Source organism: Trachymyrmex cornetzi, unplaced genomic scaffold (genome assembly GCF_001594075.2).
Source record: "Trachymyrmex cornetzi isolate Tcor2-1 unplaced genomic scaffold, Tcor1.1 scaffold15, whole genome shotgun sequence".
NCBI classification, from domain to species: Eukaryota; Metazoa; Arthropoda; class Insecta; order Hymenoptera; family Formicidae; genus Trachymyrmex; species Trachymyrmex cornetzi.
In genome coordinates, this window is record NW_017296091.1 from 1,276,354 (window position 1) to 1,296,082 (window position 19,729).

The 19,729-nt window shown below is 33.2% G+C and overlaps 6 protein-coding genes across 6 annotated transcripts in view; 3 read left to right on the forward strand and 3 right to left on the reverse strand.

The window, feature by feature from the left end:
* The window catches only part of LOC108758004 (WAS protein family homolog 1), a 2,791-nt gene extending 2,230 nt beyond the window's left edge, over window positions 1-561 (forward strand). The window contains exon 4 of the mRNA XM_018502709.1: window positions 1-561. This exon is cut by the window's left edge and continues 391 nt beyond it. Within this exon, the coding sequence (XP_018358211.1) occupies window positions 1-431 (431 nt within the window). The 3' untranslated portion in view covers window positions 432-561.
* A 593-nt stretch (window positions 562-1,154) lies between these two features.
* colt (carnitine/acylcarnitine carrier protein colt, mitochondrial) lies at window positions 1,155-6,778 on the reverse strand. The gene is made up of 5 exons (XM_018502840.1): window positions 6,363-6,778; window positions 6,094-6,208; window positions 5,433-5,747; window positions 2,030-2,203; window positions 1,155-1,902 (listed from the first exon to the last, which is right to left on the reverse strand). The coding sequence occupies exons 1-5, from the start codon at window positions 6,456-6,458 to the stop codon at window positions 1,715-1,717; spliced, it is 888 nt and encodes a 295-aa protein (XP_018358342.1). The 5' UTR covers window positions 6,459-6,778; the 3' UTR covers window positions 1,155-1,714.
* Window positions 2,218-5,255, forward strand: LOC108758067 (insulin-like growth factor-binding protein complex acid labile subunit). The gene is made up of 6 exons (XM_018502839.1): window positions 2,218-2,506; window positions 2,965-3,102; window positions 3,175-3,306; window positions 3,378-4,195; window positions 4,263-4,812; window positions 4,982-5,255. Exons 1-6 carry the CDS (start codon window positions 2,468-2,470, stop codon window positions 5,153-5,155), a joined length of 1,851 nt encoding a protein of 616 aa, XP_018358341.1. The 5' UTR covers window positions 2,218-2,467; the 3' UTR covers window positions 5,156-5,255.
* A 940-nt stretch (window positions 6,779-7,718) lies between the features above and the next one.
* On the reverse strand, window positions 7,719-9,354 carry LOC108758016 (baculoviral IAP repeat-containing protein 3). The gene is made up of 3 exons (XM_018502724.1): window positions 9,248-9,354; window positions 8,486-9,162; window positions 7,719-8,117 (listed from the first exon to the last, which is right to left on the reverse strand). The coding sequence occupies exons 1-3, from the start codon at window positions 9,285-9,287 to the stop codon at window positions 7,761-7,763; spliced, it is 1,074 nt and encodes a 357-aa protein (XP_018358226.1). The 5' UTR covers window positions 9,288-9,354; the 3' UTR covers window positions 7,719-7,760.
* Window positions 9,355-10,190: 836 nt separating this feature from the next.
* On the forward strand, window positions 10,191-13,451 carry Pgant7 (N-acetylgalactosaminyltransferase 7). Its single transcript, XM_018502704.1, has 11 exons — window positions 10,191-10,357; window positions 10,558-10,736; window positions 11,004-11,209; window positions 11,290-11,456; window positions 11,544-11,751; window positions 11,905-12,081; window positions 12,176-12,419; window positions 12,499-12,720; window positions 12,817-12,915; window positions 13,037-13,162; window positions 13,252-13,451. Exons 1-11 carry the CDS (start codon window positions 10,303-10,305, stop codon window positions 13,390-13,392), a joined length of 1,824 nt encoding a protein of 607 aa, XP_018358206.1. The 5' UTR covers window positions 10,191-10,302; the 3' UTR covers window positions 13,393-13,451.
* A 1,980-nt stretch (window positions 13,452-15,431) lies between these two features.
* On the reverse strand, window positions 15,432-19,291 carry CCT4 (chaperonin containing TCP1 subunit 4). Its single transcript, XM_018502692.1, has 10 exons — window positions 18,937-19,291; window positions 18,032-18,084; window positions 17,840-17,929; window positions 17,515-17,766; window positions 17,286-17,381; window positions 17,048-17,209; window positions 16,625-16,969; window positions 16,253-16,504; window positions 15,607-15,890; window positions 15,432-15,531 (listed from the first exon to the last, which is right to left on the reverse strand). Exons 1-9 carry the CDS (start codon window positions 19,058-19,060, stop codon window positions 15,645-15,647), a joined length of 1,620 nt encoding a protein of 539 aa, XP_018358194.1. The 5' UTR covers window positions 19,061-19,291; the 3' UTR covers window positions 15,432-15,531; window positions 15,607-15,644.
* Window positions 19,292-19,729: the final 438 nt, after the last annotated feature.

Genomic DNA, 19,729 nt, shown 5'->3' on the forward strand with positions numbered 1-19,729 from the left:
CGCCGCCGCCGCCACCGCCGCCACCGCCACCAATTGCAGAACCAACCGTGCCTACGTCAAATGATGGTTCAGAGAAAAAGGACAAAACACCGAATCGTCCGCCTATGACAACTACAACGGATGATCGTTCTAATTTGATGGCGGCGATACGAGACGCTGGTGGAATAGGCAGAGCGAAATTGAGGCCTACTGTACCAGACGAAAAGAAGCGTGATCGATGGTCTTCGGCTTCGGTAGGAGGTGATCTGATGGCGGATCTACATGCAAAACTAGCGTTAAGACGCAAAGGTATCGCCGGCTCCACGGTAGGCGCTTTGGAGAGAATGTCGAGCTTAATACCGCCTCCTCCGAAACCAACTGAAGCGTCGGACAGAAATTCCGCCACCAGCGAATACGACTCTCAACCTGATACGGACGATTGGGAAGAGTGATCACTACTGTTGTGGTAATTAGTAGAACAGCGTACTATTGAATTATGGTATATGATCATGATAAATGAAAACATCTGCGCATGAAGAGACTCAGGGGAATTTTTTATTGGATAAATTCAATGAAGTAAAGGAGGATAGAATCAGATATACAGATCTAGTTATATTATTTTTTTATTCAGATCTGAAAATTATGTTTTTCAAAATTTTACTTTCATCCCGTAACTTTGTTAATCATATTTTTTCTACGAAAAAATAATTCGTTTAAAAATTTATATTTTGTGGATATATAATTTTGGTAATGCAATAGTTCGATCAAATAACGTTACGCGACTATTTACAAAATTTTTGAAGGGATGAGAAAAATTGTTATGAAAAAAATGAGTTAACAGAATAAAAAATTTTATTTTGTACGTTAATACATTTTCCCAGTAATTATCTATAATTATTTACTTACATTTATGTATATTTATTTTATTCGTTATATATATATTTTTTTTTTGTGTACAATCATCCTCAGAAAAGTCTTGTACATAAAGTGTATTACAAAAGTAAAATTAGTCCATTAAAATCCTGATTGTACATTTCTTAATATGCGATAAAATGTATAATATACGAATGTAACTAATGTATATATACTGTTACGTTAATAAAGTTTTATATTCAAATTGTATAATACTCAATAAATTTGTAATATTAAAATTTGCACATATACCATTGAGGCTGTTGAGCAGTCTTTCAATACATACTTAAGAATTATTAGTATTACGATATATGATATGTTTGCAACATTGAATATATATTTGAAACGCTTTACAAAACGAATACACAAATGTATATTATACCCTGATGTTATACTTTCATTTGTTTCTTACGTACACATATGGCAAAATTAAAGTCAAAATTGTTCCAATACTTTATGTATATCATCATTTTTAGACATATATTCTCGATATGTACATATATATAAAGCTGCTAGGGGCAAGAATAGATGTATATAATTTAAACACAGGTGTTGATGATTATCTTCATTTATTTCGAAATGAAATAAATGAAGATAACCATGAACACCTGAATATTATCTGCTTCTCCTATCTCTTCGCTTTTACATCAGCGTATGACTCTCATTAGTCTTATCTAAATTTTTATTTTATTGTATATGATTTATTTCTGTCGCGGTAAAATTAATTGCTTTGCACCTATCGAGTATGAATTGTAGTATAAGGAGAGCAACAGATCTCTAGAATATTTTTCAAAAATTCTATATTACATTGTTCGATTCAAAATTATAAATTTGGCGCGATCCAATTCAAGAATTTCATGCAAATTTCGAAGCCCATAAAACACGCCGCATTTGCAGGGAAAGCTCGTAGCATAACGGGTACGACACCCTTGTAAAGCGCCATTGGTCCCTCGTTTTTCATCAATTTAACAAATACCTCGCGTATTCCTTGTTTGTACGTACCTTCTGGTGCTGTATAATAATGTACGATAAGAAATATTACATTGCATATTTATATCCGTTAATTACAACTTTAATTACAATTTTAATCAGAATTTTGAAAGATAAAAAAAAGAGACTCTTAGAAGTATATACGTACCAGTCTGTAGGCGACTTTTCAGGATATCAGGTGGCATTCCCACCAACCAGTTCGCAATGCCTGCAAAACCGCCAGCCGTTATGGTGGCCAGTAAGCTAAGTTTCCCATCCTCTGGAGTAAATCGCTCCTTTATATATTCGTATGTTAAAAAATACATTCCGCTGGCTGGAATATCTGAAAAAAGCATGGAGGCATAGTAAATTAGGAATCGCTTAAGTATCCTTGTGCAAACCAAAGATGGCATATAAACATTATGTAGAATTAATAATAGCGAGTAGATAGCGTGTGGGTTGGCAGATAGAAGGCATCCTGTTTGATAGGAAGCACATCAAAGCATATAGATAACAGTTAACAAAATCCAGTTTCCTTCGGGCCAGTGTGCTGCCGCTGGTCCCGAGTATCGTGCTCCGATTCAAAATCATCATAAAGTGAAACAACATGACATTTGTTATCTTGCTTTTCATCATCTTATCATTGGTACATACAAATTTTAACACCTTGTCGTGCGCTCCGTTAATAAATTCGACTTCGTTTTCTATGTAATTATTTTGTATACGTGACGCGTGTCGACACACTCAGGCCGGTATTTATAATCAGTCCTTATATTTAAGACCGTCTTAAATACAGTTTTAAGATATCATTAGGCAACCACAGATCGGCATTCATAGTCAATTCTTATATTTAAGACTGTCTTAAGTACACTCTTATGATGTTATAAATCAGAGAACCACATTAGTGCATCTTAAGATATTTAACAATCTCAAAATAAGAACCAATTATGAATTAATCTTAATATATCAATATACATAAAATGACTACTCTATACTCAAACTAAATTCAACGCTATAAAATAGATTAAAAACCACAAGAAATCTGTAAGTTTGAAATATTCTATCACAATATAAAGTCATTGATTCGAATTGCGTTGTATTCAGGATCAGTGTATAGGACAAGTTATCGATATCGGTGATGTGTGGGAGATTAAATGCCCGCAGGGATGTACCTGTGAGATCCAAAAGTATTCCGACCTGTCTCTGCATCAATGGGCTGGCATAAACAAAGATAATAATCAGGTATGAGTAAATGACAATCAACGCTTTCATAGTATTCGTTTCCATAATTTTAATACATCTTCAATCAAACAGGATATACCTTCCGATGGTGCTGATCTTAATATAAACGACAATTCAATGGCTCATGAACTGATGAAAATCGCAACATGCGTGATTGTTGACAATCCTGAAGAACTTTTGACTAAACTTCCTTCAGATATACAGGTGACATAAAAAGCACATAATTTCATAAGTTTATATACCCCTCACGTTAACTCATCTTGGCGTTTTACCAGGTTCTAACATTACTCGAATCGGGTAGCGGGGATGTCGATATTCTTCTGCAAGCTACTACATTCCAACGATTCACAGAATTGATATCGCTAGATATTCAAGGGATAGATTATAGCGATTCCTCCATGAAAGAGACGAATAATCGTACAGAAAAAGGCGGCATTATTCTCGCATCTGACACAATGTATCCGCTAGGATCTACTTTACTATATCTAAATTTGGAACGAATTAAATTGTCAAACTTAAATTTGCCAAACAAGGACAAGGCAAATCTGGTGATCAAGCCGATGAACTCGCAGGAAACGGAAACAGTCGACGAAAACCAGGTGTCTATGAGCAATAGCAGCCAATACAAAGGTCATAGACTTATTTTTCTGAGTCAACAGAATAACGAAGATAAAGAAATACTGCCATATGACATTTATAAGCAAGAATTGGAAGGCTACAGAGAAAATGTTGAACTGCTTGCTGCGCTCGGTGTTTTAACGCATCTAAGAATTTATGATTGTAACCTGAAAGATATATCTTGGCACATGTTCGATGGCCTCAATAGTCTTCTTTATCTCTCACTAGAAAAAAACGGGCTGAAATTCATTCCTGAATTTTGCTTTTACGGCACACCAAATTTAAGATCACTCTCACTGGCAAGCAACGAATTACTGACATTGAAAAGCGTAGACCTGGCAGGATTACTTCTATTAGAACATCTGGATTTAAGACAAAATAATTTAACGTTCCTGTCGGAGTTATCGTTTCCGCCTTTCCCTGCACTCGTGAGCGCTGACTTTACGAACAACCCTCTAGATTCCATTTTTCCAAGGTAATAAATAATACTATACGTATTTGTTTCCATTATTAAATATGAGAAAATTGTATGTTCATTTCAGTACTTTTGAGATCATGAATACGACAATAAAATTGTATCTCGGAGGTATGGCATCTAAACTGAAACTGCAGAAGAATTCGTTATTGGGTCTACGTCGAGCTGAGATATTACACTTATACAACCTAGAGATACCTATATTAGAACGTTTTATCATGCAAGGATTGCCATCGTTGACGCATCTTAAGATGCGAGGAAACGTCTCAAGGATCGATTTTGATGCGTTTGTCGACCTTACTAATTTATTGGATCTTGATTTAAGTCATTGCCATATTCAACAAATTTCTATGGATGCCTTCTATGGTTTGGAAAAAGTTAGGAGAATTGATTTATCAAATAACGATCTGGAATCTATACCGCCTGGTTTATTCACTGCTCAACAGCAGAAGGAATTGAGAGATATTATACTTACAAAGAACAAATTAACTTCGTTATCTTTAGATTTCTTTAGAAATTTGAGATTGCCAAATAAACAAACGCGTGTCCAAAATATAAGATTGGACGATAATCCTTGGGATTGTGCGTGCATCATGATCAGCTGGAATCCTAATCTGGTAATTTATAGTTATTAATATCATATTTGATCTTTACTGTTTAAAGCCATTTATAATGACTTAATTGTAAATAGAGAAGAATTAATATATCAGGAAATATGTTAATAAATATTAATATATTAATAATACAAAAATTATTAACAATAGCTTTGTGCAACATCATTTTTAGGTAAATAGAAATAAGGAAACAGCTCCACGTTGTTCAACGCCGAAACGATTACAGAATTGGGGTGTCTTTTATGCATTGCGCAAAGGTGGTTTACAATGTAGAAACCCGAGGAAAAGATACCTCCGAAAATTTTTAAAGACGAGAAACTCTGAAGAGGACAACAATATCAGTTAGCTAATCTCTCTTTTCAAATTGTATGTATCTGTCGATATACACAGAGAATTAATAAAAGAAAGATACACTCAAAATTTTTAGAACCTATTTCCTTTTCTAAAAATATATAATACTACTTGATCCTTCATTTTAAGGTACATAACAAACGCGAAAATTTCCATTTTAATTCTTCTGGCAAACTTCTACTTGGTATATGCAGTGTAATATTTTTAAACATAATTTTATAAATAATATACGTAATTTTTGAGAATTGTATATAACAAAGTATGAATTATACCTCTTAACAATGTAGCGCAGGTGCCTTTATAGATACTTCTGATGCCCCCTTCTCGATACAATTGTTTAGCGCAATCCAATGGTCCACTATACTTTGGCTTCGCATCTGCATGCTGTATTTGCAACAGACATTTAATACGTTCACCAGGTGCCATTATAATAGTCGTGAATATGCCGCTAAATGCACCAGCGTAAAATAATTGTAATGGAGTGAGTTTCTCATCTGGGACTCTCTGTTGTAGCTTCTTCCCGACGCTGTAGCCAAAGAAACTTATTGCAAATATAGGAGCAACACCGGATAATGGTGCACCCATGCCTAAACAAATAACAAAACCCAATTCTAATTAATAATTTTCTTTTAAAAATATATAAGTCCCTGAGATATAAATAATTTGTGAAGGTACCAACTATATTTTTACTTATGATAACTATAGACCTGCTTGTGCCACTTGAATACTATTTATACATCATGTTACATAATGTTTTGGAAATTCTAAAATATTAAATTTTAGTCTAGTTTATACAGTTGACACAATTATCAAAATATCAATATGTTTATAGCAATAACTTAAGACTTTATACAAATATCTTTTTAATCTCGATATTGAATTGGAAAAAGCTTGACATGATATTCGAGTGATATTCAGTACAAATATAAATACCCTTATATAAACCACGTATTCCTTCTTTGGTGATTGTTTTCTTAGCACAGTCCCATGTACCAGTGTAGAGAGGCAATGCATTGGGTCCTGGAACTGGCATCGTCTGGAGCCGTACCTAAATACATAGAGCAATGTCTTACAAAATGCACATGATTTTTGTAGAAGGCAAACTAGAATATTTAAGCAGAATGTAGATAAGAAAAAGAGAAGCAATATGTCAATTTTATACTCAATTTTTAATAAGCTGGTCAATTAAAATATAACCTCACCTTTATGGTATCCAGAGGGTGACCGGCTATCACGGTACATACTCCACCAAATCCACCGCTTAAGAAATATTTAATAGGGCTAACGGTATCCGACATGATTATTGTATATGAGACTGGAAGTCTACCAACAAGTGTATCGACGAAATAATAGTTTTAAATCTGGTTGATCAAGTCAGGGGTCAAAGTACAGTGGCAATTGGTCCTTGACGTAGGCTCGAGATATCATTGCTAGGTCATGATGTTTTTCACAGTCTTTTACATAACTTAATATATAATCGTATTTATATTGCAATAACATTTTAATAATAGTGTGTACAAATTAGGGACAAATTGTTACAAACGGTTGATCTGTTCCTTCGAGCTGTATTTTATAACACTATCTGCACTCGAAATGAAGATGAATGTAATGATTAGCGTATGTGTAATGTATTTCACAATAAATGAGTACATGTACATAGATACACAAGGATGCATTGGGGTGCGTTCCGTTTCATGGACATGATGGTATCATCTTATCTTTGTTGTTCATTAAACATTAGAAAGAAGGATAAAATGATACATCAGGCGCATTATATGCGAAATGAAATGGAACGCGTCCTAATTTACGCGTAATTTTTCTTTTCACATATATTGCTATATCGCTATATGAAAGAGAAAAAAAAATATAAAGCATTATAAGGGATTATTTATTTGTAATATTGTTTAGTTATTACGGATTATTTGGAAAACAATTATTTTTACAAATATGTAAATCATCCTGAGTGCGAGCGTGGGATAGCAGGCAGCGCACTGCTGTCAGCTGTGCCAAAGATCTCAGGTTCGATTCCAAAGACAACCGAAAAATTTTTTGAACGCTCGTAGCTCCTCTCGGCAGACAATGGCAAACACCGAGAGTATCCTTGTACACTTCTCTAAATAAAATCGTTGTTAAATTGTATGTCCCTTATGACCGTTACAATCAACGTGCCCACATACGAGAAGTCACCACACTCAAAGAAGACCACATTTAACACCCCAACTATGTGGGAAGTTGTTTACTATCTGTAGTAATAGTTATGTAAGGTGGGGAAAGAAAACAGGTTCCTACGCTGTCATGCTAGTTTTTATAATAGTATTGTTCGTTTTGTCTCTCGGGTGTTGCTCAGGGTCGCTTCGAATGAACCCACTGTACTTGAAATATAGGATTCACACTACGTACATCTGTCATACGACGTCTGACATTCATCATAACAATGAATGTCAGATGTTCTATATACTGTGAATCCTACATTTCAAGTACACTGGGTTCATTCGGAGTGATCCCGAGCAGCTCCTGAGACAAAACAAACAATGCTAACAATAAACAAAAGATTCTGCTACAAAATTCATATGGTCTTTATTATAAAGATAAAACACTCCTTATATGAAATACACTTGTACAGCAATGTCAATATCTTTACGACATATACCACATGTTTTCATATTACTGGCACACTCTGCACACGCTAATAAATGTCCACATGGTATAAATGCGATCTGTAATTCTCTATTAAAGCAAATTTTACATAATGTTGCATCGTTATTGCATGGTTTATCACCCTGTATTTTTTGGACAGATTGTTCCTTGGGGCTTGCCTTGCCTGATACAGTACTTGTTTCTTCATTATTAGTTTCTTCAGAACGAAGCAAGTTTCGAGTACTTTCACCAGCAATACTCTCACTACTATCTTTTTCCATTCTCTTATCCAATTTATTAGCTGTAGATGAAGCGGTTTTCTAAAAAAAATAAAACAATTTAAGATTGATAGTCTTCAGCACAATTATTTCATAATTTTTTAAAGAGATTAAACTTTGTTTACAGACATACAAATTATATAATTCCAATATTTAATTTGAAAAAAAAAATAGGACAATGCTCGTTCTCTACAAAAGCAAATAAATGTATATAAAAATATATATATAGAATAATCTACAAACGAGCCAAGTACTAAAGTCTTACTCTATTAAATGCCTGTTTATTTTTATATAACACAACATATTTCAGCATATAAATAAATTACCACACTACCATTTAAACCCCATAAAGTACTGACTAATAATTTTTGGCGATAATACAATACATTTCAATTTCATTAAAAACTTACTGTTTTAGTATATAGTTTTTTAATGTTGTTTACAAACTTTTGTCCTTTAGTTACAAGCAAATAAGGACATTGATTGAACCACTTGGCATGTTCTACCCAAGGATCATCATATGGATCCCAATGCATTAATCCTCCACCACAGTAATAGCATAATGTTTCATCGCCACTTCCCGAGTAATAGAAACCAGCAGTTGCCAGTTCTTCTTTAGTTTGTGACATTGCTTTGGGCCATTTATCATACGACGCTAATCTAGCAGCATAATTAACATATTCTGGATGTTTCGGTTTTGACGTAAGCTCTTTCAATCTAAAATTCACTTGATCTCCATGGTTTGGACTGGATTTAGGCATGTTTGTCTGAACATAAATTCCACATTCATCCACGCCTTCCGGTACAGACGCCGGAATTGCACTAGGATCTGTACCGATCGGCATATTGCCACATGGAATTTTACGAATAGACCTACATTCTCCAAACCGCTGATGATCAACCATCGGATCATCTTCCGGTTTCCATTTCCGTAGTTCCGCACCACACTCGAAACATTTCACTATGTCGCTTTCACCAGTATAAGAAAGTCCAGCTGCTACGAATTCTTCTGACTTCTTCCATAAATACGGACAGATACGGAAACTTCTCAAACGGGCAGCCTCAAATGGATTTAAAGAATCTAAATCTAAAGAAACCGATGAAATTCATTATCAATTTCATCTTATTCTTTCGCAAGTATATATAAGATTTTATTAAATTTTGTAACATACAACTTGGTGGACGCCTGCAGTGTTCAATGTATTTAGTCATTTTTGGGATATATACGGGATATATTTATTGTCTCTATGACCTCCTGTGAACTTGCCAGAACTAGTAAAGAAAAAAATAAATGTTAATATTGATGACGCTAAGATTCTCCCCAACGCGCCTAACGGTCGTAAGTGGAACTTGCGTAAATTATAACGTTTTTCACGGGCAGAATCGATGCGCACTCAGTGCACATTAGGCTGGATACCCATGAGGTGTATTTAACGCGGGGGTGATCCCGATTGACCACGGCTCGATTGGACATTACCAATCACAGCGACCGGTGCTTAGGAGCTATGTAGTCTCAAGCGCTGTGAGTGGCTCGTGTCCAATTGAGCCGTGTCCAACTGGGTGCCACCCTCTTTCCTTTCCTTCCATTTCATGGAAAAGAAGAATTTCGATTGGCTGATTCCCTTATGCACTATGCATTATGCGTTATGCAAGAGTGTGTGCTGCTGCCTAATGCTGGATTCACACTGCATCCGATTTGTGTCGTACGATGCTCTGCAACCAATCAGAAAACAGGATTCCGATGATACAAAGCAAAATCCATCGGAATATTGTTTTCTGATTGGTTGCAGAGCATCGTACGACACAAATCGGATGCAGTGTGAATAAAGCGTAATCGTATACGAAAGTCTAGGGAAATGCTACAGTATACGTGACGTGTACTATAGTATTTCCCTAGACTTTCGTATACGTTTCTTTTCAAGAATAGAGCCCCAGTTCCCTGTTGTTCCCTACTTCTTTGATTATGCCACTGCTCGTCGCCATATTTGAGCCAAAGTTTCTTCCACCATGATTTGCGCGAGAAATCGCGCAAACATGGCGATGAACATGCGAAAATTTGCTCTCTGCAAATGCAGCGCGTCTCTATCTTCACATTTTTAGTACGCGACACTCTACAGCTGGCGACACGTTGGCTTCTTTTATGCAAATGTAGATATTGCAGTTTTGACACAATTGAATATGTAGGTTTGCAAACGTGTAAAATTATTGATGTTTGACACGTTGACGAATGCATGCCATTGAGCCGGCTCTGAATTGTCTCAGTTTCCTTTTTCCGACGAAAGGTACATTTCATTTATTTGTCAGAATTATTAGCTAAAAACAAGATAGGTTAGTTCCGCGTTAACGAATTATACAGCGGCTAAAAATTACCAATTTGATTTATTCTTGAAATAATAGGCAGCGTTGACAGAATTTTTTAAAATATCGTGTTAAAGCCCCAAAAATTAAAAAACAGTATTAAGTAACATGTTAAAATTTTTAGATATACGTAATTTGGAGAAGATGAGGATTGTACAGTTTAGAAAAAACCGCTTGTTCCACGTATTGATTGGCAGTACTCTGACATTGCTAGTTTTATACATTCTTCTTAATTTCTCCTCGGATGATCATATGAACAATATAAAAGAATATTGGACACAAAGTCGTGGAAAGGGTGGACAGGTAAAGTACTTATTTTAATTAATATAAATTAATATTAATTTATTTTATATATATTTATGCTAAACAATTTTTTATTGACAATCTTTTGGATACTTTCTATCCTTATATGTATTAAATATACTTTTTATCAAGAGATACAAATGACATGGTGAATTGTTTCATCTTTATTTAATATTAGCAAACAAGGTAATGATTCACTGCGTTATACTGTATTACCTATATACCTCTTGTTGGACAGCTTTCATATCTCTTTTTAACATTACATAGGTACCAGTTCTTGTAGAAGGTTTAGGAAATTATGAACCACGAGATGTACAGGTTAGATCTGGTCCTGGAGAAGGTGGTAAACCACATATTTTGAGAGACGATCAGTTGAACGATGTCCAGCAATCAGAATCTGATTATGGTATGAATATGGTGTGCTCTGATGAAATCTCATTATCGAGATCGATACCAGACACCAGACTTGCACAGTAAGTTCCATCTTGTACAGCTAATAGTATTAGTTTCTGATCTATCTTTTAATTTCTATGTTTCTTTTTATATAATATAGATGTAAGCATTGGAACTATCCAGAAGAGCTACCACGTACCAGTGTTATTATAGTTTTTCACAACGAAGGTTGGTCCGTTTTACTGCGAACTATTCAGAGCGTTATAGATCGCACTCCATCAAAGCTACTTGAAGAAGTTCTTCTTGTTGATGATTTTTCTGATAAAGGTATATTCCTTCATGAAATGCTACAATATTTATACTTAGAAATATTTGATAGTTAACATATATAATAAATAATACAATTCTTTCCAGAGAATTTAAAAAGTGATTTAGATTCCTATATTGAACAATGGGGAGGAAAAGTTAGATTACTTAGAAATCACGAAAGACAAGGTTTAATACGAACGCGATCTCGAGGAGCACGTGAGGCCAGAGGCGAAGTAATAGTGTTTTTAGATGCTCATTGCGAAGTTAATGTAAATTGGCTGCCTCCACTTTTAGCACCAATTGCTGAAAACAGGTAAAATAATTTACATTGAAAAATGGAAGAATATCAATGTTTTTGTAACTAGAAAAAATTGAAGTATACTCTCAAATAGGAAGTACAATAATAAAATAATACCTATAACTTTGCAATATTTTTCTTCTAAATTATACGTTGTTTTTCTTCTAGAAACGTAATGACTGTTCCTGTGATAGACGGCATTGATCACAAAACTTTTGAATATCGTCCTGTGTATCAAGAAGGACATTTGTACAGAGGAATATTTGAATGGGGAATGTTGTATAAAGAGAACGAATTGCCCAGGCGGGAAGGCAAAACGCGTGCACATGACAGTATGCCGTACAGGTACAATTTCTGTTTCTACATATATAATCTTATTTAGTTCGTTATATTGATATTTCTCTTCTCCAGTATTATTTCATTCATATATGGCTTACAGATCACCTACGCACGCTGGTGGTTTATTTGCCATAAGTCGACAATACTTTTTATCATTGGGTGGATACGATGAAGGATTACTCGTCTGGGGAGGAGAAAATTTCGAATTATCCTTTAAGATATGGCAATGTGGTGGAAGTATTTTGTGGGTTCCATGCTCACATGTTGGGCATGTTTACCGAGGATTTATGCCTTACACATTCGGTAAACTTGCACAGAAAAAGAAAGGACCATTGATAACTATTGTGAGTTATCATATCGTCTATAGATACATCTATATATATCTTTACCGAAAGAAACAGTTATAAAGTGAATTGTTTTTAGAATTATAAAAGAGTTATAGAAACGTGGTTCGATGAGAAACACAAGGAATTCTTTTATACCAGAGAACCTCTGGCTCGGTTGCTCGATCACGGTGATATATCCGAGCAATTAGCCTTTAAAAAACGCAAGAAATGTAAGAGCTTCCAATGGTTCATCGATAATGTAGCATATGATGTGCTAGATAAATTTCCAGAATTGCCACCAAATATTCACTGGGGAGAAGTACGTTTGACCAAAAGCATAAAAGTGTATATGTTTAAGTTTCTTCAACAAATTTTATATATAATTTTCGTATTAACAATGACAATACTTTTCTAGTTACGTAATACGGCATCTGGATCATGTTTGGATACTATGGGTCACTCACCTCCAAGTCTCATGGCTACTTCCCACTGTCATGGGTTTGGAAATAATCAAGTAATTTGCAAATACTTTATTTTTTATTCTTAATGTAACTTATTAATTTCTTTATTCCATACTTTATTATCTCTGTATTTCTAATATTTGTTATTAACCTTTAATATATATTTCTTATTAGCTTATTAGGCTGAATGCCAAGGGCCAATTGGGTGTTGGTGAAAGATGCATTGATGCAGACGGCCAACGTATAAAATACGCATTTTGTCGTCTGGGAACTGTAGATGGTCCATGGCAGTATGATGAAGTGAGTTTATTATTTTTTGATAAGAAAAATTTTTAACGGATAAAAATCTTATGAATATTATCAATATATGTTAATTTTCGTATTTGCAGAAAACAAAAACATTATTACATAGAGTACATAAAAAGTGTATTGCACTTCATCCTCAAACTCAACAGTTATCTTTGATGCCATGTGACATAAACAATGCTTATCAGCAATGGAGTTTTCATCAAGTCCATCCACGATGGTAATATGGAAAAGGGAGACTTTTCTATTTATCAAAATTTGTAAATTATTTGGAATTATACGCAAGAACAAAATTTATTTAGTAATATATAATTCAAAATAGTTTAATACTTATTTGTGACTAATAATTCGCTATATATTAAAAAGCGGTATAAATAAATAACTACGAATATTGATATAAACATCGAATAAATATCTAAGAATCTAAGAACAATAATTTTGAATTTTAAAATATATTAAAGCGAAAGTTAGGAGGTAAGCACTTTATGAAGTGTAAAAAGTGCATTTCAACTTTAATGAACTTTTTCAAGTGTCTCCTACATTTAGAAGTGTATACGTGTCATCTAAATTTAGATATTAATTAAAATCCAAAAATTTAGTTTAATTTAAAATTTAAAATTTAATAGAAAGGCATTTGGATATGTAATTTTTTAAACAAAATTATCCCAGTTAAAGCATATTACTTCCTCTTTACGCTGACTGATAAACTGTAATAAGAAATTAATATTTAATAGCATTTATAAGTATATATATGAAAGATTTATACATGTGAAAAATATTTTGATATACGATGTTTTCATTGCTACTGCCAAGATTTCATCTAATATTTCTAATATGAATTAATTTATAAAAATTTTATTAAAAATATTCTTTTTAATTTTTGAAAAAATTCCTAGCTAAGCTGATAATGTTACTTCTTCTATATCGTTCGTTAGCTAAAGGTTGACATTATAAAATAACATAGAAATTGACACTTATTTCTAAATGAAAATTGTAATTTATATTGATATTATATAATACGTTTGCGCGTGAGCTTATGCGAGAATGTGTGTAAAAATTTATATATAAAAGAGGTATGTACATTCCAGAAAATTGAAATACTTATTACATATTTATAAGATATTTTTATTTTTATATACCAGTGAATCAAATTCTTTATTGCTACTGTAAAACATTTTACACGTTTAATAATTAGTCTAATATAGAACTATTATAAATATTATACAAATATTACTAAAATGAAACAATTAAGAATATCTTAAAAAAATGTTCTTTTATTTTATAAAATGAACAGTTTATGTTAGATTTTTTATTTCTTTTGACAAAAATTGGGAGAAGTTTATATTCTTTGTTATCGTTTTATAAAATTGATCTTACATAAAATTTTATTTGAGGTTGAAACGTCAGTATAAGAATATAATAGCTACATAGTTATGTAAACATGAATTATTGTAATTAAATACAATAATTTATACACTAATAACTGCTCATATAGGCTTTCTTTATTTAATTATTATTCCAAGGGTTTTACTCTTTTAGTTTCAATAAAATTTTATACTTGTTAATGTTTGTTTCAGATATATGTTTCGCGTATATTTTTAATTAATAAGAATTTGTGTTTATTTTTATCAGATTTTACTATACTTTTATTTTTATTGAATAAAGAACAAACTATTGCTGCTAAAAAAACGATTAACACAACGATATTGTGCATATTTATCTGTAATGCGTGGAATGGAATGATTTTTTTCATCGGGGATTACGATCTCAATATGTACACTTTTGAGATTCCTATATTGCAGCTATCATATAAATGTACTTAATAACATTTATGGTTAATTACATTAATGACCATTACGATCTTTTAGGATTTAAAAGCAATGTAAACGTGATTATTGATTTATGAGATACAATATATTCCAATATATATAAATATATATTTTTTATTATGTGCAAAATGTACTTAATTTTTAGTTAGCCAAAACTCTGTGTATGACATTGTATTTCGATTAAATTGTTAAAAAGATCAGTATGTATGTATTATATGTTTTTCTTAGATATATATTACTGTTTATAAGATCTCCCAAAAATTAATCACCTCTTCCTTTTTATAAAAGAAAAATTAAAGATTTTTTCATTAAGATAGATGTTAACAATTTAATGCTCTTATGTTAACATTGTGAAAAAACAAATACAAATTATATAGTTTCACAATGAAATGTTTTAACATTTTATTATTCAGTATCGACGTGCTTAAAAAATATTACATTATGTAAAACTTTTGCAAAAAGCATGTACAATTAATCATTAATGTATAGACTTTCGTAATCAATGAAACAAATGTGATGAATGTGTGCACAAATCTGTAACGAAAATGAAAAATCGTATTACAAAGATAACGAAAACATAAAGTACTATGTATTGTTAATTATACTTACTACAAGTACGGAAACAATTTTAAATCACGTCTCATGATTTATTGAGTCGTATTGACAATATCATCAATCTTCAGTATACTGCGTACAGTTTCAGAAGCAAGAGTTATTGAACTAGTAGAAACTAGCAGTGGTTGAATCACGTTCTCCTCCAATATATTAGTGATGGCGCCTTTCCGAACGTTAATCCCTGCAGTTACTTCGCCCTTTGCGTGTCGATTGCGAAGTTCAGTTACTGTAGCTATCGGATTTAAACCCGCGTTTTCGGCTAACGTCGACGGAATTACCTGTGATTTATAAATTACAAGATTATTAAACATCGTATTAATTGTTCCTGGCTATTACACATCAATTTGATTAATTAAAGTAAAATGTTTTTTGGGTGCTAAATATTGTAATGATAGAACAATTGCTTATCAAGCGAAAGAAGGGCTACTTTTGTTACTTGTGTGCACATAGAGAGCATAATATTATAAAGAATTTTTAATGAAAAGATATTATTGTGATAAAAATAAAAAAACAATAGTAAGATAACTAGATAAATCGATTGCGATAACTCTTTTTCAAAGAATACAAATTTAAGTAATACGAATAAGAATGTTCTTAAATCTACCTACGTACAACTGTAGAATGCATTTGAAACACTAACCTCAAGTGCATTTGCAAAGGCCTTGATACAGTATGCATTAATTCCGCCTAAGGTCACTGCATATTCTCCCAATTTTAATGCCAATTCAATTTCTGGTGCTCCACCACCAGCAATCAGTGCTCGTTGCTTCACTAAACACCGGATGACGCACAAGGCATCATGTAATGATCTCCCAGCTTCCTCTAATACTAATTTGTTGCTACCACGTACAAGGACTGTAACAGTTTTTCCATGATTTTGGATTCCTGTGATCTGTGTAAAAAATATGTTAATCATATAAAACCTGTTTGTTATAAAATACGTTCAACTACAAATAAAAGATGATGTTATATACTGTAATAATTTATGTTTTTCTAAGCAAAGGAAACGAACTTTAACAAATTTTGAATTTCCAGTTTGAACTTCTTCGCAGAGCTCCGCATTGACAAGATTTTCAGGCACAAAATGATCCAGCGACGCAATTGGCCTGCAACCTAGTGTTTTACATACAAAAGGAATGTCCTCGCGCTCCACATCCTTTATCACCATGACCTTAATTTTGTCCAAGAAATGTATCGCAAGATCGCTAACAGCGTCGCGTAGGACTGATTTTTGTACAAGAAGTACATTGCAACCAGTTTTCTTGATCTGTTTTACAATATTCAATATGTAGGCACGTTCCTCCTTTAAAACACGATCCATCGCTGCGTAGTCTGACACAATAACGTTATGATCCATCTAGAAAATATAAGAAATTGATTATTCATTTTTGTAAAAGATGAATAGAAACAAATACGCGTGTATCACTATACTTACATCGGTTTTCGGTGGTGAAATGCAAAATTGAATTAATCCAATTTTAGCTTTCTCAACGCGTCTCGGGCCATTAACATTACAAGATTTCTGGGTAAATATTAATCCATCTACTAATTCAGTGTCTTCGACAGTTCCTCCTAACTTCTTTATCACTTTAATGTCCTATAAAGAGACATATATAAGCAAATTCACATCAATACACTATCTGTTAAATAATATAACAACAATTTGCTCTTACATTTAAGTCAACTGACACTTCCTTTCCTTCTTCAGTAACCTTTAACACAGCATCCACTGCGAGTGGTGCAAGAAGACTAGATTGTTGATGCACAACCTAAAATATTAATAATAAATATTAAAATTAATTCTGATATATATATAACATATAATTTTAGATTGTGTGAACACAAAATCTGACAATCAAAGTATATTATTAACATTTTTATAAAATGCATTATTAGACATACCTTGGAATTAAGAGATGTTGCTGCAACCTTTACAAGAGATTCTTTATCTGTTAGGTCAACGGGTATGGACATCTGTGTCAAAATTGATACTGCTTTAGATGCTGCTTTCTGAAAAGCGTCGCTGATCGAAGTAGGATGAATGCCTTTCTGCAACAAACGTTCCGCTGCTTCTAACAGTGATCCACCTATCACTACGACACTCGTGGTACCATCACCAGCCTCTATATCCTGAGCTTTTGACAACTCGACGAGCTAAATATAGGATATATAAACTATAATATAAAATTTCATGGAATTCAAAGAGCAAGGGAAATTTATTTCTCACCATTTTTGCAGCAGGATGGATCACGTTCATCTCTTTCAAGATAGTGGCACCATCATTTGTAATAGTAACTTCTCCATTACCAGCTTGAATCTGTTATATTCAAATATATACAAAATAAATTAGTATTATGTACATAACAGTGTTATATACATAACTTTGTCAAATAGAAAGAGTAATGAATATGAAATTTACCATCTTATCCATCCCCCTAGGTCCAAGACTTGTGCGAATTGCATCGCTAACAGCTACAAAAATATATAATATAAACAATCAAATTATAGAAACTAAATTAGTGTTGTAATTTATCTTACAAATAATAATAAATATCAAGAATCTGTGACGAAGCAGCTAACAACTGAAGGACTATATTAAAGTAGGCTACATTAAAAAAAAATAAAGTAAATAAACTCAAATGGATTTTCTACAATAAACTGTTAGTCACTTATATCATACTAGTAATAAGTCAAAATTATAAATCTAGTATCATAAAGGATTTTACATTCAAAATAAATCATATTAGATCATTATATCACAGTATTATAGCCAATTATAAGGATGGCAATTTCCAAGGCAAATAACAATACATGTAATTAGTCACTCATGAAGTAATTATATTAAAATCATAAGAAATAGAATTTGGCCATCTCGATGCAGTCACTTATTGATTATTATTCGCTTGTAACACATTACTTACTCACAACTTGCTTCTAATTTCTAATCTATTATTAGAAACTCCATAAAGTTGGTGGAAAGAATATCAATATCACATGTTCGGTACATGTACTTGTGGGTTAGTTCTACAATATATCTGAACATGTGATATTGATATTTTTCCCATCACTTGAACTTCAGAGTTCATTCACTCCGTTTTTACAAAATGTGGATTAGTCCACTGTTGCGGCAAGTTCTTCAATTTTTTAACAGCGTTCAATGCATTAGCTCGACAAGCATGCTTTGCCGGCTCAAGAACGCGCCCATTGCTATATAAGGTAACATTTTCCTCAGCTTTGCGCGTCCTCCATAACCGATCGAATTGCAAGGACACGTCCCGACACAATTCGAGAAACGGCCAGTGAATCGTAAATCAATAATCTTACCTTTAGCAGCGTTAATGTTGCTGCTGCGAATATCCGCGGGTTTGCTCTTGTCCTTATAGGCCTGTCCATGAGATCCACGATTGTCGCCATTCTCCATAGGTTTTCTCATCACGTTCTTAGTCATATTTCGTCGTCGATGATGATTCTTGAGTAGGTTAGGAAGAAGATACGCTTCGAACCTCTTTCGAACAGCGTAGAAGCCAATTAACGCGACGCTCTACGAATCGCGATTATTTTACATTCAACGGCAAAGCGTTGATATAAAAATGTCGCGATGTTCGGCGAAGATGAAACACGTCGTAGTCGTATTAACGAAACACGAGACACGAGATTTGCGAGCCGAGCTTTACGCGCGTGCGCAGCAGCAAACCGTAGGTCTGTTCGCGTTGTTTACACTTTTTGCACTCATCATCTTCATTTTCTCTCTTTTCAACGCCCAAATATATCTCTATCTTATTTTTAAGTTAAAAAGTTTTTCTAGATTTCAAAAATCAAACAACGCGAATGACCTCGCCTCGTATAAGATCTCCAGTTGCACTACGTCACACTCTCTCTTTGTGTACTTAAAATAAAATATGCCCTTTCTACCAACGTAGATTAAGGGTCTGCGCACAATAGAGGAACGAGAATTAGATATTAATGGCGAATTCGATTGGAAGAACTAGTGCGCACTGGTGCATTTTAAAACTGTTGTACACTGATTTAATTTGAGTATAAAAGTGAAATGCAAATATTTCGAATTGTAAAATACATATTTTACCTATAATAGTACAATAAAATGTATTGAGTATTT